We start from the raw sequence: 23,267 nt of genomic DNA, 5'->3' as shown, positions 1-23,267 counted from the left end.
TCTTCTTTGAGAAAGTTTCTGTTCATTTCATGGCCTCTAGACATACACTATTCCAGCATTAAATCTACCATCAGTGTCAAATTCCCTCCACCAGTGTCCCCAGATTTCCTCCCTCCTCCAGATGCCCACTAGCCTGCCATCTTGATAGGCATAATTTAAAGTTTGGTTGTTGACATTTGTGTCTCATGTTTTCTGTGTTTTTGACTCTGTCATTTGTCTATTTAACCATGTCTCTCCTCTATATCACAGATGTGCTAAAGTCCCTTTTACCCCCAAACCAGATGCTTCCATAACCAACTGCTTCTTCCCTCAGATTGGTGTTTCTTATTGTTTCATCCACCACTGGACTGCTGCTGCTACTCAACTTACATCTACAAGATTTAAGATATAATAATCAAAGAGACACTTGATAAATGATTAGACACTGTACAACAGGAAGATAAAATATTATATTATACAGCATAACTTAGATCCCCTGTGTCATTTGCCCATAAACAGCTATTTCCAATAACATGTATGAAATTAGCTGTGGCACAAGAAAAGTGATGGAAAGAAAGACTGAGGAAAAATAAAATCATTTTGAAGTAAACAAACAAACCAAGTAAATAAAGAAGCACCTTAAAAATGTGAATTAAAACATAAATGGGAAAAAATTACTATTAAATTTTGTCCATATATCTTTGTGTGACTGTCAGAAACAACTACAAAAGTAATAGAAAAAGATCATTTATCATTTGGAGTAATTGCTTCCCAAGTAATAGCTCCATGAAGCCAGATCATACTCACCTGAAACTGTGATTCTTAAGGGGAAAAAATTGACATGGTGAAAAAAAGTTAGAAGAGAGAAATCAAATACTGATTATGGCACCTCTGAAAGATGTTTGCAACTACTTGGAAACATAGGCCAATCATAAATGCCCTTCAATATATTAAATCACCATGAACTTTCTTAGGCTATAGTCAATGGAGCTTTTTGTTACATCAACTGATTTTCTAACCTTTAGAGGCGCATCACTTTCATTTATACCTTTAGCATTATTCTGCACTGAGCAGTTGTCACTGAGAGAATCTGATAATAAACTTTTCTCGGGCCATGACAGACAGTCATTGTCACTGTCACTGTCCTCCCATTATTCATGGATTTGCTTGAGCTGGCCCAGTAACATTGTGAGACTTGTTACTGTGTTTGGCATATCGAATACATCACAGGGAGCTTGTCAGGCTTTGCTGTGCAGGCAAGATACTCTTGGTAGCTTGCCGGGCTCTCTGAGACATATGTTGGGAGAAAAGCCCCTTTTGGTCTGCTTTGGAGTGAAGCCTTTTGTAATGTATATTTATGATCACAGTTCAGTGCTACCAGGGGGGGTAGGGTGTTTCTGGCAGATGTGGCTGTCAGTTTAATGTTTATAATCACACAGGGAAGTTGTGACTCTATCTTTAGAAAACACATGCCTGTTCTAATCGCTGTGAGTTCCTGATCCTTTGTATGTATCCCCCACCTTCTGCCTGTCTCACCCATTTGCTCAGCTTATATAAGTTGTACTTATTGTCCAATAAAGTTGGAACTGCTTGACGGGACTCTAGCCGTGCTCCTGAGCTCATTTCTTGGTTATTGAGTAGATGGTAGCATAGGGCATGCTTTTCCCCCCAGACTCCTTTTTTTTTCTTTTTGGGTTACACCCAGCGATGCACAGGGGCTACTCCTGGCTCTTCACTCAGGGAATTACTCCTGGAGGTGTGCTTGGGGGATCATATGGAATGCTGGGAATCGAATGCGGGTGGGCGGCCTACTCGCTGTGCTATTGCTCCAGCCCCTCTTTTTACAGGAAAGGCAGATTGGCCTGGTCCTCAGGGCCTTGAGCAGCAGTCTCTTGCTGGATGAGGGAGAGCGCCAAACAAGAGGCAAGAAGAAGGAGACCCCAACAGATATACAGAAATGAAACCTGATTGCTTCTCATTAATATTTCTCAGATCATGGATTCATTTGAGATATGATTAGTAGAAGTCAAAGAGCATCTGAGAGAATAGTGGAGACTTACTTTTGAGGAACAGTAGTTCCTATCCAGCCAACAGTGCCAGGTGTAACACAGCAAAAGTCATAACAGGACACCACACTTTCCCCGGAACCACTAACAAGCAGGAATGTCCTGCAAAGAAGCGGGAGTATTTCTAACCCAGAATTCAATGGCACATTTAGCCTGTGTAAGTCATTGACCCTGCCCTATCCCTTGCACCATGAGTGTGTGTTCCATTTTGATTCAAAAGAAAGCATGCAAGAAGATATACTGTCCTGTTTCCTTCAGCCAACACAAATTCATCTCTGTAGTCATATCTTACTGCTCATGAACGCAATCACATGATATAATGTGGATATTTTGATGAACACTCTAGAATGTACATTGCAGCTCACTTCCCACCCTCCAATATACATTGCAGCCTACTCCCCACCCTCTCACTGTCTTGATCCTATTTTTGGTCTGTTTGGTCAAGCGTCCCATAATAGGTCACCGCGGCAATCATCTGCTAGATGCTGTTTCTTACTTTCCATACAAATATTGAAATATATGACTTAATGTTACTTCCCATTTATTCTCAATGATTTCATTTTTCTGCAACATATGTTACAAGAAAAAATCGATTTCTCTTACATTTTCAAATTTATTGCTCAAATATCATGTAGACAATATTCTGGTAGATGTTTGTTCTTTCTTTTGATTTTGGTATTTTTTCTGGGGGACTTGTATTTTGTTTGTGGACCACACCTGAAAGTACACAGGGCTTATTCCTGGTTCTAAGTCACTCCTACTTGCGCTTAGGGGACATTATGAGGTGATAGAGATCAAATCCTGAGTTGGCCAAGTGCTGTATTAGCTACATCTCCAGCCTCATGATTATTGTAACACTTATTAAGCTTATGTCTAAAATCTGAACATCTTGACTTTTCAATTTATTTTTAGCTTTAGCATTGGATTATTTTCTGTGAAACCAATATTCAAATTAAACATTCTCTCCAAACACATTTTACTTATTGGTTCAAGATTTTAGATAGTGTAGTTTTAGGTTCACTTGATAAATTATGTATGTATTGCATAAGACATATCTTGATTCCTCTAGATTAATTTTAAATATATTTTATAATTTCTATAATTTTATAATTTTTGAAGTTTAAATGCTTACTTGTATGTTTCTTTAATTAGCTACTAGTTATTACACTCATTTATTTTTTATTTGAAATAAGACGCCAATCCTTCTCCTTCCATCAAAATTATTCACTACTTAGATCACAATAATATAATTTGGTTATTTAATAAAATCTCACTTTTCCATCTGCACTTTCATAATATATTATGAAATATATATTTTTACATATTATTGCTCAATTCTAGATTTTATCTTATCAACAATGACGTCCTTCTTTGTTTCAGTTCTTTGTTTTCTCTCTTATTATCTGTGTAATAGGTGTAGGTTACTTGGTGTTTTACTTGAAGTTCATTGGGTTTTCATTTCAAATTTTGAACAATTTATAAACTCTTACAACAAAAACATTACTTGTTTTTGCTATCTCATCAACATACCTACTGGAGTTTTTACAATGAAAACTTTATTGTTGTTGTTTTTTTAAAACTATATTGTTTTAACCAAACATGTTTTACTATATTTATTATCTTACATTATTATTTAATAATAATACATTATTATTATTTATTAGGCAGTTACTTGATTATGATTATCTTCCTATTTCAGTTATCCAGTTGTATTAGAAACTGCTGCCCTTTGGCTTTTTTCTTCCTTTCTTGGATTCTGCATCCCCTAAAAACTATGAATATTTTTATTTGTATTTTACTAGTTGTATTTACTTTGTGATTGACATCAAACTGAGGTAGAGAGAAACCTGAAAAGGGGAAAATGTGCCGAAAAGTCTACATTTAAGTTAAATAGGCTGTCCTCACCTCTCTCCACTTCACACAGCTGAGTTGATTCGCTACCCTTCTGGGACAAAGTGTTGAAAGACTCATTTTCAGACAGTTAAATGACCCAAGGACGGTGAATAAACCCACAAATTTTGACAAAACAAGTTCATCAGAGGGTTACACAAGTAATAAAGGCTACATTTTATCAAATTTACCTCATACACACTGAGGTTTTTGTACACTGAGTAGAGACAAATGAAGACAATTTAGAAAAAACCAGAATCAGCAAATATTTGAAGAAAGCTGACACAATGAAAGAATAAAAATAGCCAGAAACAAAAGACATTTAAAAAATAAAACAAAACAAAATAAAACTAGATAGCACAACCAAAACACTATACAAGTCTTGTAAATAAACCAGAAGTTGAGTGTAGTGATGATGGAAATATAAACAAGGAAAAAAGAACCATGCCTAGTAAAACATACTTCGTTTATCCCAGAACACTACTTTCACTTATTTACTAAATAAAACTGAAAATCTAAATTTCTAGGGAAAGACTTGAAAACCATAGCAGTTTTACTGTATACTAACTCCTAACTGTAAGTCACTAAAATACCAATCTACTCATAATAAGATATATACATTGATGGTGTATCCACAGAATGGAACCATATATGGTCTTTCAAGAATGTCAGGAGTAATTTCTGAGCACAGAGCTAGAGCAAGCTTGAACACCAGTAAGCATGAACCAAACACCAAAAAGCATTTTTTAAATTTCCTATAAGCAAAAGATATGTTTCACATCTTTGTTTCATTCTCAGTACTTTTGTCAAATATGCTATATCTTTTATTTTTTTTTAATTTATTTTTTATTAGTGAAACACCATGAGATACAGTTGTAGATTTACAAATCTCTGTGCCTGGGTTTCGGTCATACCATGATCAAATACCCATCCCTCCACCAGTGCCCATTTTCCACCACCATGGACAATATCCCTCCCCCCCCCATCCCCCCCTGCCACTGAGGCAGGGCATTCCCTTTTGTTCTCTCTCTCCTTTTGGGTGTTGTGGTCAGCAAAAGAGGCATTGAGTGGCAAACATGTTCATTCCATAGTCTACTTTCAACATGCATCTCCCCTCCTGGGGGGATCCTCCAAACACCCTCCATTTGGTGCTTCCTTCTCTATCTGAACTGCACTTTCCCCTAGAATACCAGGCAGGCCTCTAAGCTATGGAGTAATCCTCCTGGTGTTAATCTCAGCTATTCTTGGGTATTAATCTCATATTTTGTTATTTTATTATCCCCCAGATGAATGCAATCTTTCTATGTCTATCCCTCTCTTTCTGACTCATTTTGCTTAGCATGATACTTTCCATATTGTACCACTTGTATGTAAATTTCATGACTTCATCTTTTCTAAGAGCTACATAGTACTCCATTGTGTAGATGTACCAAAGTTTCTTTAACCAGTCATCTTTTCTAGGGCACACAGGTTTCTTCCAATTTCTGGCTACTGTAAAGAGTGCTGCAATGAAAAAACAAGTGCAGAAGTCACTTCGACTATACATTTTTGCCTCTCTGGGATGTATTCCCAGGAATGGTATTGCTGGGTCAAATGGGAACTCAATTTCTAATTTTTTGAGAAACGTCCATATTGTTTTCCAAAAGGGCTGAACCAGTCTGCATTCCCACCAGCAGTGAAGGAGTGTCCCTTTTTCGCCACATCCGCGCCAGCAACGGTTGCTTTTGTTCTTTTGGATGTGGGCCAGTCTCTGAGGTGTGAGATGGTATCTCATTGTGGTTTTGATCTGCATCTCCCTGATGATTAATGATGTAGAGCATTTTCTCATGTGCTTTTTTGCCATTCGGAGTTCTTTGAGAAAGTTTCTGTTCATTTCATTTCCCCATTTTTTGATGGGGTTGCATGTTTTCTTCTTGTGGAGTTCAACCAGTACTTTGTATATCCTTGATATCAACCCCTTGTCAGATGTGTATTCGGCGAATATTCTTTCCCATTCTGTAGACTGTCTTTGTATTTTGGTCACTGTTTCTTTGGAGATACAGAAGCTTCTTAGTTTAAGATAGTCCCATTTATCTATCTCTGTTTTCACTTGCTCGGCCAGTGGCGTGGCATCTTTGAAAATACCATTAGCCTCAATGTCATGGAGGGTTTTGCCAACTTTGTCTTCAATGTACCTTATAGTTTCTGGTCTGATGTTGAGGTCTTTAATCCATTTTGATCTTACTTTTGTACATGGTGTTAGGCAGAGTTCTGAGCCCATTTTTTTGCATGTAGCTGTCCAGTGATGCCAGCACAATTTGTTAAAGAGGCTTTCCTTACTCCACTTCACATTTCTTGTACCTTTATCAAAGATAAGATGATCATATGATTGAGGGGAGATGTCAGTGTATTCAACCCTGTTCCATTGGTCTGCAGTTCTGCCTTTGTTCCAGTACCATGCTGTTTTAATTATTACTGCTTTGTAGTAGAGTTTGAAGTTCAGGAGGTTGATTCCTCCCATTTTCTTTTTCCCAAGAATTGCTTTAGCTATTCGTGGGGGTTTATTGTTCCATATCAATTTCAGGAGTGTTTGCTCCATTTCTTTGAAGAATGTCATGGGTATCCTTATAGGGATTGCATTGAATTTATACAATGCTTTCGGTAGTATTGCCATTTTGACAATGTTAAGTCTCCCGACCCATGAGCAAGGGATATCTTTCCATTTCCTCATGTCCTCTTTTATTTCCTGAAGTAGTGTTTTGTAGTTTTCTTTGTACAGGTCCTATACTTCCTTAGTTAAGCTGATTCCTAAGTACTTGATTTTCTGGGGCACAATTGTGAACGGGATTGTTTTTTTCATGTAGCTTTCCTCTCTCTCACTGTTTGCGTATAGGAAAGCCATGGACTTTTGGGTATAGATTTTATAGCATGCAACTTTACTATACAAGTCTATTGTTTCTAAAAGTTTTTTGGTGGAGGTTATTGGGTTCTCTAAGTATAGTATCATATCATCTGCGAATAGTGAGAGCTTGATTTCTTCCTTTCCTACCTGAATGTCCTTAATATCTTTTTCTTGCCTAATCGCTATTGCAAGTACTTCCAGTACTATTGTGAACAGCAGTGGAGAGAGTGGTCATCCTTGTCTCATCCCTGATCTTAGAGGGAAGGCTCTCAGTTTTTCCCCATTGAGGATGATGCTTGCTGCAGGCTTGTGGTAGATGGCTTTAACTATGTTGAGGAAAGTCCCCTCTATACCCATTTTGGTTAGGGTTTTCATCATAAAGGGGTGCTGGATCTTGTCAAATGCTTTCTCTGCATCTATTGATATGATCATATGCTTTTGATCTTTTCTTTTGTTGATATGATGGATTATGTTGATTGATTTCCGAATGTTAAACCATCCTTGCATCCCTGGGATGAAACCTACTTGGTCATGGTGTATGATCTTTTTGATGAGTAGTTGGATTCTATTTGCTAGTAGTTTATTGAGGATCTTTGCATCTGTGTTCATCAGGGATATCGGTCTGTAATTCTTTCTTTGTGGTATCTCTGTTTGCTTTTGGTATCAGTGTGATATTTACTTCGTAGAAACTGTTTGGAAGTGTTTTTAATATTTCAATTTCGTGGAAAAGCTTAAAAAGGATTGGGAGTAAGTCTTCTTTGAAAATTTGGAAGAATTCACTAGTGAATCCATCCGGGCCAGGGCTTTTGTGCTTGGGGAGACTTTTTATTACCATTTCAATTTCCTTGGTGGTGATAGGTCTGTTCAGGTATTCCAGGTCTTCTTGGTTCAGCCTTGGGAGTCTGTAGGAGTCAAGGAATTTATCCATTTCCTCGAGGTTTTGATGTTCCGTGGCATAAAGCTTCTCAAAGTATTCCCTGAGGATCCTTTGAATTTCTGTAGTTTCTGTTGTAATGACCCCCTTTTCATTTCTGATTCGGTTTATTAGGGTTTTCTCTCTCCCTTTCTTTGTGAGTTTTGCTAGAGGCTTATCAATCTTGTTAATTTTCTCGAAGAACCACCTCTTGGTTTCATTGATCTTTCGGATTGTTTTTTGGGTTTCCATCTCGTTAATCTCTGCTCTGAGTTTTATTATTTCCTTCTTCCTGTTCAGGTTGTGCTCCTTTTCTTGGTCCTTCTCCAAGTTCTTAAGCTGTGAGGTTAGTTTGTTTATGTGGGCTCGCTACTCCTTTCTGAGGAATGCTTGTAGAGCTATAAACTTTCCTCTTAAGACAGCTTTTGCTGTGTTCCATAAGTTTTGGTAACTCGTGTTCTCATTTTCATTCGTTTCTAGGAATCTTTTGATTTCCTCTTTGATTTCCTTTCTAAGCCACTCGTTGTTCAATAGCGCACTGTTTAATTTCCAGGTGTTTGATTTAGTTTTCTGTATTTGTGTGTGATTTACTTCTAATTTAAGCGCATTGTGTCCTGAGAAGATTGTTGATACAATCTCTATCTTCTTAATTTTATGAAGGTATGTTTTGTTGCTCAGCATGTGGTCTATCTTGGAGAATGTTCCATGTACGCTTGAGAAGAATGTGTATTCAGCTTTTTGAGGATGAGGTGTCCTGTTTATATCTACTAAGTCCCTTTCTTCCATTGTTTCCCTCAGATGAAGTATGTCCTTGCTTAGCTTGAGTCTGGTTGATCTATCAAGAGGTGACAAAGCGGTGTTGAAGTCTCCCACTAGTATTTTGTTGCTATTGATGTCTTTTTCCAAATCTATGAGTAGTTGTTTTAAGTACTTTGCTGGTCTCTCATTAGGTGCATATACATTTATTATTGTAAGTTCTTCCTGTTGTACAGATCCTTTGATCAATAGGAAATGGCCTTCACTGTCTCTTATGACCTTCTTCACTCTGAAATCGATGTGGTCTGATATTAGGATGGCTACCCCAGCTTTTTTCTGGGAGCTGTTGGCCTGTAGGATTTTTTTCCAGCCTTTGACTCTGAGTCTGTGTTTGCTTTGACTATTGAGATGTGTTTCTTGCAGGCAGCAGAATGTTGGGTTCAATTTTCTAATCCATCCTGCCACTCTTTCTCTTTTAATTGACATTGAGAGAGATTATTGTTATGGGATTTTGTCCCATTGTTCTGTTGAAATTAGGTGTATTTGAGGGGCCTGTCTTGCCTTAAAGTAGCCCATTTAGTTGTACTTGTAACCATGGTTTTGAGTCTATGAAGTACCTGAGCTGTTATTTGTCTGTGAAACTGTGTGTTGTTCCTTCTATTATGAATGAGAGTCTCGCTGGGTAAAGTATTTTTGGAGAGGCATTTATTTCATTGAGTTTTTTCACTATGTCCCACCACTGTTTTTGGGCCCTGAGGGTTTCATCAGAAAAATCAGCTGTGAATTTTAAGGATGCTCCTTTGTAAGAGATTTCTTTCTTCAATCTTGCTGCTTTCAGAATTTTGTCTCTGTCTAAAGTTTTGGTCATTTTGATCAGGATGTGTCTTGGGGTATTTTTATTCGGATTTCTTCTAGCTGGTGCCCTTCGGGCCTCCTGAATGTGGCCACAAGTTTTCTTCAGCTCTGGAAACGTTGTAGCAATGATGTCTTTGACAGTTTCTTCTTCATCAAGGTTTTCTTTCTGTCCCTCTGGGACTCCAATAATTCTTACGTTAGCCCTCTTGGCTTCGTCACAATCTTCTCTTGCCATCTGTTCCCGAACTGTGAGTCTCTTTTCCATTTCCTGCTCTTTTCTGGCGAGTCTCTGAACTTCATCTTCGAGCTCACTGATTCTGTTCTCAGCCGCTGTTACTCTGCTGCTGAGGCCTTCCACTGAGTTTTTCAATTCGCCTACCAGGTTTTTCAGGTCCAACATTTCCGATTGCATTTTCCTCATTTCTGCCGTCAAATCCTCTTGTCTTTTATTGGCATTGCTTTCCATTGTTTCTTTTAGTTCCCTAAGCATCCTATGTAGCTCCCTTCTGAATTCCTTGTCAGAGACGTTGTCTAACACTACAGTACTGTTGATGTCTTCTGGGCTAGCGTCTTCAATAAGAAAGTTTGGTGGGCTTTTGCGTTGCTTTACCATTGTGACCAGTGTGGTTTAGTCCTTCACGTTCACTGTTACTATTCTGGTTGAATGAGGAAAGAGTTTCCCGGAACCGTTCAGCTTTGTTGCCGCGAGATGGGCCTCAGTTCCCCTCCCGCGCAGATTAAGAGAGAAAACCCGCTGTTCTAGGGGATCGATCTAGCTGCACATGCCCAGAGAGAGTCCCAAGCCCTGGGGGCAGGCTGTACCTGGCTGAATGAGGATAGACTGCCAGGAGCCGTTCAGCTTTGTTGCTGCAAGATGGGCCTCTTCTACCTTTCTGAGTCTGACCTTCTTCTCAATAAGGCGTTATTCTTTGTTTTATAACCAACATTGAGTGAAACTTTTGGAAGAGGTGCTATTTAGTACTGAGCTTGCACAGCTATTTTCAAACAGTACTTTTGTTGGAAATGGAGTAGGCGAGTGGGATGTTGTTGAATTGTAGTAGAAGAAGTGAGAAATTTTTGGTTGGTATTACGTGACAAGTTGTGGGATGAAAGTCTTGGTTGCTTGGAGCGAGTGATATATCTGCGGCCGCATAAGCGGCCGCCCACAGAGAAGGAGACCAAGCCCACTTTTGGGAGGCCACGCCCCTTCTTAGAGGCCACACTCCTAGCCCGTCCTAGGCCACTCCCTCCCAGGATCCTGGAATGGAGGAAGGGTGGTGGACAGTCTCCCGGCTGTCCTTCGGTGGGAATCAGTCAGCAGCACGTGGCTGGGGTCAGGGGTGACTCCTGGTTGGGATCCCCCTACCCACCTGGATGGGAGGGGCCGATGGACTGCTGGGGCGGTCCCGTGGGGCTGGACGCCTGGCAGGGTCTCCGTGCTGTCCTTCGGCGGGAATCCATCGGGCTATATCTTTTATTAAAAAAACATTTTTTTTTACGTCAAAATATTCCCCATAACAAGGTTCATTGATTACTTTACAACATCTAAGCTTTTAGATGTCCTGAGGTGACAGTGAATGATAAAAAGTAGAACTTAGTGAATTAACCCAATTTCTATGTATCCATTGTAACTGATAGGGAGCTTCTTGGACATAACCTTGTTGAACCATCTCTGAGTAATAAAACATCAAGTCTCGTTTCTGCGGTTGGCAGCCCAGGCGAGAATGATGTGCAGGTGAAGGGACTGTTCTGGTCACGATGGATGTCACTGGTTGGCTTGATGGGTCTCTGGCTGCGTGCAGGAACACAGTGTGGGTACTTCATTAGCACGAGGCTTCCTTACTAACATTTTACTAGAATGATTGGATAATTGTCTTAGAAGCTAATACTTTGTAATTGGGTTGCTTTATCTCACTTTCACTCGAACATTACAGGGAATGAAGTATTTGAATTGGAACTATGCCAATAATCTTTTTGCCTTTTAAGAAATTTTCATTGCCAAGAAAGGCTGGATTAAATTGTTTCCTTCTAAAAAAAAAAACCAAAATATTCCCCATAATATTCTCCTTAGTTATCTTTTTGACCTAGTGTCTCTCTGTTCCAAAGTTCTTACCATTAACAGCACTGTTCTCTGACATTTCAATTGTCTTTTCAGCTTCTACTCTCTCTCTCTTCTATTTTCAGCTTCACCATCCAGCCCAATATCTTGTACATCACAAGTATCTTTTCAAATAAAGGATATTAAAACATTACTCTTTTCTCTGCTTTTCTTTTACTTTCTGTCTAGATACTTCCAACTTTCCTGACTTGCTTTTGTTTATAGTGATGCATTTTTTTTTACATACACAAAAACTTTTGACCTTACAAAAATTGAACTTAAATCACCTACCCTCTTGTATATAAAGTCAAACAATTTCATTATAAGGAGCACGGATTGGTAAATATGTAGCAGAGCATATTCTATCTCTCTAATTTTATAAGACCTATAGGTCCCTGCTATGAGAATATTGAATGGTGACAATGTACTTACCTCTCCCTGAACACATGCAGTGAGCATCAAATATACAGAGAGAGAGAGGAATACAGCATTTGGGAAATGTTAATGCCTAAATCATTATATACTGAATTTGTGCCTAAAATTCTATAATCAGTATTGATTTATATGAAGTGCTTCTGTACATATATAAATATAAAATACTTTGGGGGTAAACTGCTTTATATATGTTAGTAGTTAAATTATATACAGTTGTGTTCAGGATATCACTACTTTTTCTTTCTTTTCTGTGGATTACATTTATTTTTAATTTAGACACTGATTTGCAAGGTTGTTTATAATAGGGTTTTAGGCATAAAATGCTCCCATTTCCAATCCTACCACTTATTACCCCAATCGCCTTCTCCCCAAATCTCAGATTATTTACCACCTCCCCTACATGAATACTTGGCAGATTCGTTTTTAAATATAATTATTGTAATTTGGGCCTCGTGCTTTAAATAGCAATTGGTCCAAGGGTTTAATATAGATATATAGGTATAGCTCAAAGCATCTATCTCTTGTCCCTATTATTATTGGCTTTCTTATCCACAATGATTCATATGTAACATTCTGAAAGGCTTCAAATGTGTAAGAACTGCATTGTGATTGATACCAGCCCTCTGGATTTACAGAAACTTAGATCAAAATTTTTTTCTTACATGCATTAATGATTTCATAAACTAAACAAAGCTGGCAGAACATAGCTTGGCATAGAGATTTCCCTGGGTACCAATACTCCATCACTGGAGTCAGACAGAGGGTCCAACACTCTGAGATGGCATTGTGGAGAAATCCACCAGGATACTTGAATAGGTCTATTCCCTGCCCTGATCTTGCACAGAGAATCTTATCTTTTCTCTCAAGATAGTCCTGCAGTTTCATACTAGAAGACTTCGGCAATTTGCCAGTAGCATAAGTGACCTCTTCAGACATTATTGAACAAAAAAAAGAAAAACTCAATAACGTATAATTGGCTTGTCACGCTGAACTTCAAGAAGCTACTGTTGTGTATTGGTCCTGCATGTATGATTGAGTTGAAAGGTCTTGCTTTGTTAGAAAGCAAGAAAAATCCTGGTGTCAGAAAACAGAATTGTTCTGCTGAGAATTTTAGAATTGCAATATTCTCACTTGTAATTACGCTTTTACTAACTTCCCTCAAGAAAATACCAAGATAAAGAAATGAGCCTCTGAGTAAGATGTGGATTTCAAATACAAGTGCAAACTTTTTTTTTAAACAAAATCCATATTTTATTTAGGTTAAAATAAACTACACAAAATTGATTTTCTTCACCAAACATAACAGCAATATTTTTATATTCACTTGATCACTTGACATCCTATTACTCGTCGATTTGCTCGAGCAGGAGCCAGTAATGTCTCCATTCATCCCTGTCACGTGCTAGTGTAGCCCAATGGAGTCTGCTCATTCAAGGAACATGAACAGTCTCAAACCGATCATTCAGGGTCTTTTTTTTTTGATCTTTTATTTATTGATTTTTTTGCGTTGTTTTTTTTTTATTGATTTTTTTTATTAGTGAAACACTTGCTGGAGCGATAGCACAGTGGTAGGGCATTTGCCTTGCACGCAGCCAACATGGCTGACCTGAGTTCGATTCCTCTGCCCCTCTCGGAGAGCCGGGCAAGATACCGAGAGTATCTCGCCCGCACGGCAGGGCCTGGCAAGCTACCCATGATGTATTCGATATGCCAAACACAGTAACAAGTCTCATGATGGAGACGTTACTGGGCCCGCACGAGCAAATCGATGAACAACGGGAGGGCCGTGATACCGTGATAGTGAAACACCATGAGGTACAGTTACAGACTTACAAATTTTTGTGCTTGGGTCTCAGTTATACAATGATCAAGTACACATCCCTCCACCAATGCCCATTTTCCACCACCACTGATCCCAGTATTCCTCCCACCCCCAATCCCCCCCATCCCACCCTGCCTCTGTGGCAGGTCATTCCCTTCTGTTCTCTCTCTCCTTTTGGGTGTTGTAGTTTGCACAAGAGACATTGAGTGGCAATCATGTTTGGTTTATAGTCTATTTTCAGCATGCTTCTCCCATCCTGGGAGGATGCACCCAACACCCTTTATTTTGTGCTCCCTTCTCTATCTGAGCTTCCTTTTCCCCTAGCATGTGTGGCTGGCCTCCAAGCCATGAAGCAAAATTCCTGGTACTAATCTCGGCCACTCTTGGGTGTTAGTCTCCTATTTTGTTACTTTATGTTCACCAGATGAATGCAATCTTTCTATGTCTATCCTTCTCTTTCTGTCTCATTTCACTTAACATGATACTTTCCATGTGGTACCACTTGTATGTAAATTTCACGACTTCATCTTTTCTAACAGCTACATAGTACTCCATTGTGTAAATGTACCAAAGTTTCTTTAACCAGTCATCTGTTCTCCGGCACTCAGGTTTTTTCCAGATTCTGGCTATTGTAAAAAGTGCTGCAATGAACAAACAAGTGCAGAGGTCACTTCAACTATACTTTTTTTGCCTCTCTGGGATATATTCCAAGGAGTGGTATTGCTGGGTCAAATGGGAGTTCAATTTCTAACTTTTTGAGAGTCGTCCATACTGTTTTCCAAAAAGACTGAACCAGTCAGCATTCCCACCAGCAGTGAAGGAGGGTCCCTTTCTCACCACATCCGTGCCAGCACAGGTTGCTTTTGTTCTTTCAGATGTGGGCCAGTCTCTGTAGTGTGAAATGATATCTCATTTTCGTTTTGATCTGCATCTCCCTGATGATTAATGATGTAGAGCATTTTCTCATGTGTCTTTTAGCCATTCAGAGTTCTTCTTTGAGAAAGTTGCTGTTCATTTCATCACCCCATTTTTTAATGGGGCTGGATGTTTTCTTCTTGTGGAGTTCAGCCAGTACATTGTATATCCTTGATATCAACCCCTTGTCGGATGTGTATCCAGCGAATATCCTTTCCCATTCTGTAGACTGTCTTTGTATTTTGGTTACTGTTTCTTTGGAGGTGCAGAAGCTTCTTAGTTTAAGATAGTCCCATTTGTCTATCTCTGTTTTCACTTGCTTGGCTAGCGGCGTGACATCTTTGAAGATACCATTAGCTTCAGTATCATGGAGGGTTTTGCCAAATTTCTCTTCAATGAACTTTATGGATTCCGGTCTGATGTTGAGGTCTTTAATCCATTTTGATCTTACTTTTGTACATGGTGTTAGGCAGAGATCTGAGCCCATTTTTTTGCATGTAGCTGTCAGTTTTGCCAGCACAATTTGTTAAAGAGGCTTTCCCTACTCCACTTCACTTTTCTTGCCCCCTTATCAAAGATTAGATGATCATATGCTTGGGGGAGATGTCAGTATATTCAACCCTGTTCCATTGGTCTACAGCTTTGCCTTTGTTCCAGTACCATGCTGTTTTAATTATTACTGCTTTGTAGTAGAGTTTGAAGTTAGGGAAGTTGATTCCTCCCATTTTCCTTTCCCCAAGGATTGCTTTAGCTATTTGTGGGCGCTTATTGTTCCATAAAAATTTGAGGAGTGTTTGCTCCATTTTTTGAAGAATGTCATGGGTATCGTAATAGGGATCACATTGAATTTTTACAGTGCTTTTGGAAGTATTGCCATTTTGACAATGTTAATTCTCCCGATCCATGAACAGGGGATATTTTTCCATTTCCTCGTGTCCTCTTTTATTTCCTGAAGTAGCGTTTTGTAGTTTTCTTTGTACAGGTCCTTTACTTCCTTAGTTAAGCTGATTCCTAAGTACTTGATTTTCTGGGGCACAATTGTGAACGGAATAGTTTTCTTTATGTCACTTTCTTCTCTTTCACTATTTGCATATAGGAAAGCCATGGACTTTTGGGTACTGATTGTATAGCCTGCAACTTTACTATACAAGTCTATTGTTTCTAGGAGTTTCTTGGTAGAGGTTTTAGGGTTCTCTAATATAGTATCATATCATCTGCAAATAGTGAGAGCTTGATTTCTTCCTTTCCTACCTGAATGCCCTTAATATCTTTTTCTTGCCTAATTGCTATTGCAAGTACTTCCAGGAATTTATCCATTTCTTCTAGGTTCTCTTGTTTCGTGGCATACAGATTTTCAAAGTAGTCCCTGATGATCTTTTGAATTTCTTCGGTTTCTGTTGTGATATCCTCGTTCTTATTTCTGATTCGATTTATTAGGATTCTCTCCCTCTGTTTCTTTGTGAGTGTTTCTAGTGGTTTTTCTATCTTATTAATTTTCTCAAAGAACCAGCTCTTGGTTTCATTAACCTTTCAGATTGTTTCTTTGGTTTCCATGTCATTGATTTCTGCTCTAAGTTTTATGATATCTTTCCTTCTGCCCGATTTGGGCTCCTTCTGTTGATCCTTTTCTAAGATCTTGAGCTGTGAAGTCAAGTTGTTTATGTGTGTCCTTTCTTCCGTCCTGAGATATGCTTGCAGAGCTATAAATTTTCCCCTTACGGCTTTTTCTGCATCCCATAGTTTTGGTAGCTTGTGTCTTCATTCTCATTTGTTTCCAAGTATCTTTTGATTTCATCCTTGAGTTCCTTCCTGATCCACCCATTGTTCAGTATTGAGTTGTTTAATTTCCAGGTGTTTGATTTGGTTCTCCGTGTCTGTGTGTGATTCACTTCTATTTTCAGTGCATCATGGTCTGAAAAGATTGTTGATACTATTTCTATCTTCCTGATTCTATTGAGGTATGTTTTGTGGCCTAGGACATGGTCTATTTTGGAAAATGTTTCGTGCACACTGGAGAAGAATGCATATTCTTTCTTTTGGGGGTGTAAAGCCCTGTATAGGTCTATAAGCCCTTTCTCTTCTATTTCTTCATTCAAAGTCAATGTTTCCTTGTTGAGTTTTGTTCTTGTTGATATATCCAGAGGTGATAAGGCTATATTAAAATCTCCAACTACTATTGTGTTGCTAGCAAAGTCTTCCTTAAAATCTGTTAGCAGTTGCTTTAAATATTTAGCTGTTTCTTCATTAGGTGTGTATACATTTATCATTCAGGGTCTTAATGAAGAAGTCTAACCATCTCATAGGTGGGCAGCCATGCAATCTTGACATCCCGTGGAATCCAGTCGGTAAAGGCTCTAGTCCAGTGGTCATCTACAAATCTAATTACGTGTCCAGCCCACCTGATTTTTGACACCTTCGCAAACGAGACAGTGTCCCTGAATCTTGACCATCGACGGAGGTCTGAATTCCAGACTGTTTCTCTTATTTGAGTGAAGTGTGATACTCCAAACATAGTTCTTTCTATTCCTCTTTGGGAGACCCAAATAGCGTCCTCATCCTGTTTTCATAGGACCCAGGTCTCTGAGGCGTATGTTAATGCAGGAAGAACAGTGGAATCAAAGAGATGTGACCTGGAGCCGGAGGGTTTTTTCCCCACTTAGCTATTTCTTCGACGGTCTTGAAGGTGTTCCAAGCTGTTCTCTTCCTCCTGTGCAACTCAGGTGCCCGGTCATTCGTCATGTTGACTTCTCGACCTAGGTACACATAACTGTTGCGTAGGAGATGTTAGTCCCATTGAGAGCGAATGGAACATCAGGAAAGAGACTGTTTCTCATAAACATTGTCTTCATGAGATTCAGCAGGAGTCTGACCTTTCCACACTCACTGTTGAAGTTGGCCAGCATTTGTGCCACTTGGCTGATTTTTGGTGTTATTAGAATGATGTCATCAGTGAAGCAGATGTGGTGTAGTTGCCAACTGTCTGTCTTCACTCCCATTCCTTCCTATCCCAGTCATTGCATGACTTCTTGAGGGTGGCACTGAATAGTTTCGGTGAAATGGTATCACCCTGCTGAACCCCTCTCTTGACGTCAATGATAACCTCCCTGTAGAATGGTGAGATCCTGGTAGTGAATCCATAATACAGCTCACGGAGGATCCTGATTCATTGAATTTGAACACCCTGTTTGACTAGTGTCTTGATGACCGCTTCAGTCTCAACAGAATCAAAAGCCTTCTTTAAATCAATGAATGCTAGACAGAAGGGCATCTTGAACTCCCTAGAAACCTCAATGAGCTTGGTTATTGTATGGATAGGATCAATTGTGCTGAATCCTTTGCGGAAACCGGTTTGCTCATATGGTTGTCCTTCATCCAGTGTTCTGTCAATCCTATTCAGGATGACTCGAGCTTGTAGACAACAGACAGCAGGCAGATAGGGTGATAGTTGCCAATGTTGTGGATGTCTCCCTTCTTGTACAGTAGTACAGTCCTGCTGATTTTCCATTGGGATAGAACCTTTCATTCAGACAGGTAGCGTGCGAAGAGCCGAGCCAGTGTATTGATTAGTACTGAATGCAGGTTCTTCAGGTGTTCTGGTCTGACCTTGTCTGGGCCGGGTGCTATCCATATTATTCCCCAGAAACACACAAAACAATAATTCTTGTGTGTTCTCCAAGTTTTGCTTATTGATCAAGATGAAGATGTAGATAATAGTCATGGAGAAAAAACAAGAAAGCAATACAAATCAGTTATCAGTATCCATGGCCTCTGATCCTATTTTGACCATAAAACAGAAGTCTTCAATATATACTTGCTAAAAGCCTATGTAGATTCAACAAATGAACGAAAACAGCAACCAACCACATAAGGAGCAATGGCAGACTTGTCTATTCAAACTGTAATCTATTTCTTTAAATTCACTTGCTAAAGACAAAATCTACACTTAATATCTACACTTGGGAAACTCACATTTCTCTGTCAATTCTCTTAACTGTCCAGTACAGATTTTTAACAGTAATACTTAGAATTTAAGAATAACTTTTTTTTTGACGCAAGAGAGTTTTTATTGAACAAAATTTACTTAGATGTAAGGGGAGGGCTAAAGAATCTGTTCAGCAGAGAACAAGGGCATCTCCACAGTGGGAGGAGAAAAAGTGGAAATAGAGAGAGAGATAGGAGTTCAAGGGAGAACTAGAAGGCTTGGATAAGCAAGACCCAAAAGGCCTTCAGGAGGAATTAAAATACAATTCCTTCAGATGGGTTTTTCTTCCAGTTTTCTGTGTAAATAGAGGTTAATCTGAGCAATGTCACAGGAAGAACTTTGCAGGCCTGGTGGTCTTTCTATAATCTCATCCCTTGCCCTGTTCATGGGAGTGTCATAATCTTACAGATTTTTCTGTAGCTTCATGTTCCTTCCTCTCTCTCGTCCATTGAGAGGGCCCTTGCTGTAGTTTTCCCTTGATCTTATGCAGGTGACTCAGAAGCAGTGGCTGCAGGTCTCTGTTCATTCATGTTTCCCAGATTCTTCCATATTCACTCACAGTAAAAATATTGAATAACAAAGATTCAGAGTTGGAAAGTAGAACCACAGGTCTGGGTGGTTCCTTGACTGTCTGCATCTGGGTGGGGTTTCAGTGTCTCCTCTCTAAAGAGCTCAAGATTTACGTTTCAAAGGGATGAGATCTGAATACCATTGGGCTACTTCAGGGCAAAAAAGTTTCCTGTGGAGTCTTATTTCCTAAAAGGCAAGGAAGGCATTCCTATATGCCTGTTGTGGTCCCTGGCCATTTCTCAGTGGTTTCTTTTTTCTTTTTCAGTTCCAAGAAATAACCACACTTCAGTTCCTTTCTCTTCCTCTACTCCATTGAGAGGGCCCTTGCTGTAGGTCTTCTCTTGGTTTTATGCAGGTGATGCAGAAGCAGCGGCTGCAGGTCTCTGTTCTCCCAGGTTCTTTCATATTTTCATTCAGAATGAAAAGATTGAATAACAAAGATGATCATAGTTGGAAAGTAGAAAGGTTTATTGGAAAGTAGAAGAGAAAAGAAAAGGAGCTCCTCAAGTGTGGAGGAACTTAGTATAGGACTAAGTTCAAGGATAACTTTTTGATATGTAGGAAAAACCTGTGAAAATAACCAACAGAAATGTCTTGTCTTTTATAAATATTGTACAGCTGATCAAACTGTATCTGAGAGGGTTGTCGTCTCAGTAACACTTCACCCATCTCAACTCCCAGAAAAACACTGTTAGTTCATTTGCCCCCAAACTTGTTTTCTTCCCAATTCCTTTCTATTACTACAGATCAAAAAGACTTCTGATAAGCTAAAAGAATATCAATAGAACAATGCAAAAATCAAGGAAAAGTGTTAAGACAGAGAAGAAAAAGAGAAATAATCAAAGCAGTGAAAGAAATGTTAAATATTGCTGTTACACAGGAATAGTTTAGCAATTTCTGAAAGAATGGGATATTACTCAGGTGATTGACAAATTCTTTTTTTTTCTAAAAACTACTACAAAGTGCACATTTAGGAGGAGTACTGTGAATATTGATTGCAGAAAATTGACATTATAGTATGCTAGAAAATTCAAAGCACATTAAAAAACAGGAGGGTATAAAAACATTTAAAGAATTGGGGCTGGAAGAATATTGCAGCAGGGGGAGGGTGTTTGCTTTGCATACCCGGGTCCCATTCCTGGCATACTATATGGTCCCTCAAGCACAGCCAGGAGTGAATCCTGAGGGCAGAGCCAGGAATAACCCCTCAGCATTGTCAGGTGTGATCCAAAAGCCAAAAAAAAAAAAAAAAAAAAAGTAAAGAATACCCTTAACTCATTGAAATCAGGTAGAAACAGTCATATTTGTTTTTCTATGATAAAGAAGAAGCAGGAGTGTTTACTTATTATTCGGTGTTAGGGGTCACACTGGTGATACTTAGAATTGCTCCCAGCATAATGCTCAGGAGACCAATGCAGTGACAGGTTATATTCCAGATCCTGGAGTTAGCTCTCCAATCCAAAGGAGCAGTATTATGATTGGAAAGGGAGGGGGGTGTGGTTGGGGACAGGGAGGAACATTGAGGGATGGAAGAAGAAAAGGGCAGGTGTGACTTACACTTTATTCCTTTCTCTGTAGCACTGTAGCACTGTCCTCCCGTTGTTCATGGATTTGCTCGATCAGGCCCAGTACGTCTCCATTGTGAGATTTACTGTTATTGTATTTGGCATGGGTAGCTTGCCAGACTTTGCCGTGTGGGCAGGATAATCTCAGTAGCTTGCCGGGCTCTTTGAGAGGGGTGGAGGAATCGAACCTGGGCCAACCAGTTTGGCCGACCGCAAGGCAAACGCCTTACCCACTGTGCTATCACTCCAGCCCTAATATGAAGTAAATTAAGGAAGTCTCTCATCTTCACTTTAGTTCTTGAAAACTAAATGGATTGATTCAAAGCTCTAAACCTATTTTTCTAAATTCTCATGACACCTTTGTTTTCCTCCTTTCAAGAATGAATTTCTGAATGAATCTCAATTTTGAGATCTTTAAACAGACACTTTCTTTGGCTGGAAAAACTAACTGGATGTGACACAGAGAAATACATACGTGCCATTCTTTGTAGCATAATAATTTAATAGTTCACTGTATCAGTGTCATCACTGTCATCCCGTCGTTCATTGATTTGCTGGATCGGGTGCCAGTAGCGTCTCCATTCATCTAGCCCTGAGATTTTTAGCAACCTCTCCTTACTCATCCTTCCCAACAGTGCCATATTGGAGACTCTTTCAGAGTCAGGGGAATGAGACCTGTTTTTTTGTTTTTGACATATTGAATATGCCAGGGGGAACTTGCCAGACTCTGCCATGTGGGCAGAATATTCTCTGTAGCTTGCCAGACTTTCCGAGAGGGACAGAGAATGTATATAAGAGAATATAAGCAAGTATGTTAAAACCAAACACATGTGTGCTGCTTTAGGTACATCAATGGCTGTAGGAGGTCAAGGGCTTCCAGGAGCTTTGTTTTATAGTCTCTGGATACTGGCAGTTGATGGGATTACATGGCACCAGGTGCAGTTTGCAGATATGATTGCCAAGCTACTGAAAAATGGGGGATCTGGGTGGAGGAGGCAAGTCCTGATCCAAGCAGGCTTTGAGATCTCAGCCCCGGGTCCTGCATACCTGGGTACTTCTGCCAGTTCCTTCATGCGTGAGGCTCATCTAAGTATGTGGATAGTGGCCTTGAGCATGTCTGTGGCTGGGTTCTGGAGGTTTTTGGCTACCAGGGTTCTGCTTGGGGTGGGGAGGGAAACTCAACCCGCCCCCCTCCCAGGGGTCCAGGTGAAGACAGCCTGGTGCAGGGGCAGGAGATTTAACAGTAGATTAAATACAGTTTAATAGGTTATGTAATGTTAAATGGAGCTGGTAGTATTAAATAAAAAAGAAAAGTTAGCTAAAGTCACATATTCAATTAAATCAGAAATCTGGTGATGCTTTAAGTTTCTCTCTCTCTCTCTCTCTCTCTCTCTCTCTCTCGCTCTCTCTCTCCTTCCCTCCCTCTCTTTTGTTATTTGGGTCATGCTCAGCTGTTCTCAGAGATTACTCCTGACTCTGTACTCAGGGATCACTCTGGTGGGTCTTGGGGATCACATGGGGTGCCGAGAATCAAATCATGGTGGGTCGAGTACAAGCTGAGTGTCTTACACATACGTTGGTCTCTCTAGCACCTAAGTTTCTCTTTTTAACAGAAAGTCTTATGTTTCTATGTACAGGTTAAAATAAAAATGCAATTGACTAAAGTTAAAGGATATTTCAGACATTATTGGGAAAGAGGAAGTACATGTGTGTGCATATATCACACATACATAAATATAAATATATATGTATATGTGAATATGTAGATAAAGATCATGTTCTGACATATAATCCTTGATTGAAACTATTGCCCTAAAAGGTGAGACAGTGTTCCCAAGGCAGGCATAAAGATCTTCTAATGTGACAGCCTCCTAAGGCCCACAAAATCATTTGATCTAATGCAACCCAATTTCAGGTGGGACTTCAATTCAATTATTTCTAGAAACATAAGTTTTTATCGAGTAAATCATAAAAATAACATAAATGTTGAGGACAGGGAAGGAAGTTTCAGTGTAAGATAGCTAGGACACAGAAGGGTATCCCTGTCACATGAAGCCTGACTGCTTGCATTGCAGTGACTCACTTGTCAGCCTACACCGTGGTGGCTGCAGTGACTCAGAGGACCATGAGTGGCAGGCTGGGCTGTACATGCTGCCAAGTTTTGGCACACTGTGTCAAAGCTAGAGAGAGCTGAGGGAGCAAGCGAGAGGTGGTGTGAGGGTTCCTATGGGGACTGAGGCCAACTTCTTGGAAGACAAGGAGAATTGGTAATCCACAATACTCACAGGAATCTGGATGAATATGATGGAAATGACAGCACACAGCAAAGACATCAAGAAAGTCCTGATATGGTCGGTGATGGCATGGTAGGATCAGTTCTACATTAAAGGAGAAGCATTAGAGCAATGACCAAAGCAAAATCATTGGGCCTCTGGTCACACACACACACACACACACACACACACACACATTGGAGCATTGTTGAAACTCCCATGGTGTTGCTACCATAAGTGGTGACTGCAAAGAGAAAGGGTGGATAT

General features: G+C 39.6%; 1 protein-coding gene across 1 annotated transcript in view; it reads right to left on the bottom strand.

Moving 5' to 3' along the window:
• Window positions 1–238: 238 nt before the first annotated feature.
• CLEC12A (C-type lectin domain family 12 member A) overlaps window positions 239–23,267 on the bottom strand; it is a 37,133-nt gene continuing 14,104 nt past the window's right edge. Inside the window, exons 7-10 of the mRNA XM_056114818.1 lie at window positions 10,711–10,811; window positions 3,858–3,892; window positions 787–800; window positions 239–371 (exon numbers count right to left, since the gene is read on the bottom strand). Of these exons, the coding sequence (XP_055970793.1) occupies window positions 239–371; window positions 787–800; window positions 3,858–3,892; window positions 10,711–10,811 (283 nt within the window). The remainder of the gene's footprint in view (window positions 372–786; window positions 801–3,857; window positions 3,893–10,710; window positions 10,812–23,267) is intronic.

This window comes from Sorex fumeus, unplaced genomic scaffold, assembly GCF_029834395.1.
Source record: "Sorex fumeus unplaced genomic scaffold, SorFum_2.1 ptg000003l, whole genome shotgun sequence".
Classification (NCBI taxonomy): Eukaryota; Metazoa; Chordata; class Mammalia; order Eulipotyphla; family Soricidae; genus Sorex; species Sorex fumeus.
Note: the sequence above shows the minus strand (reverse complement) of the source record. Positions and strands in the feature narration are given on the sequence as shown.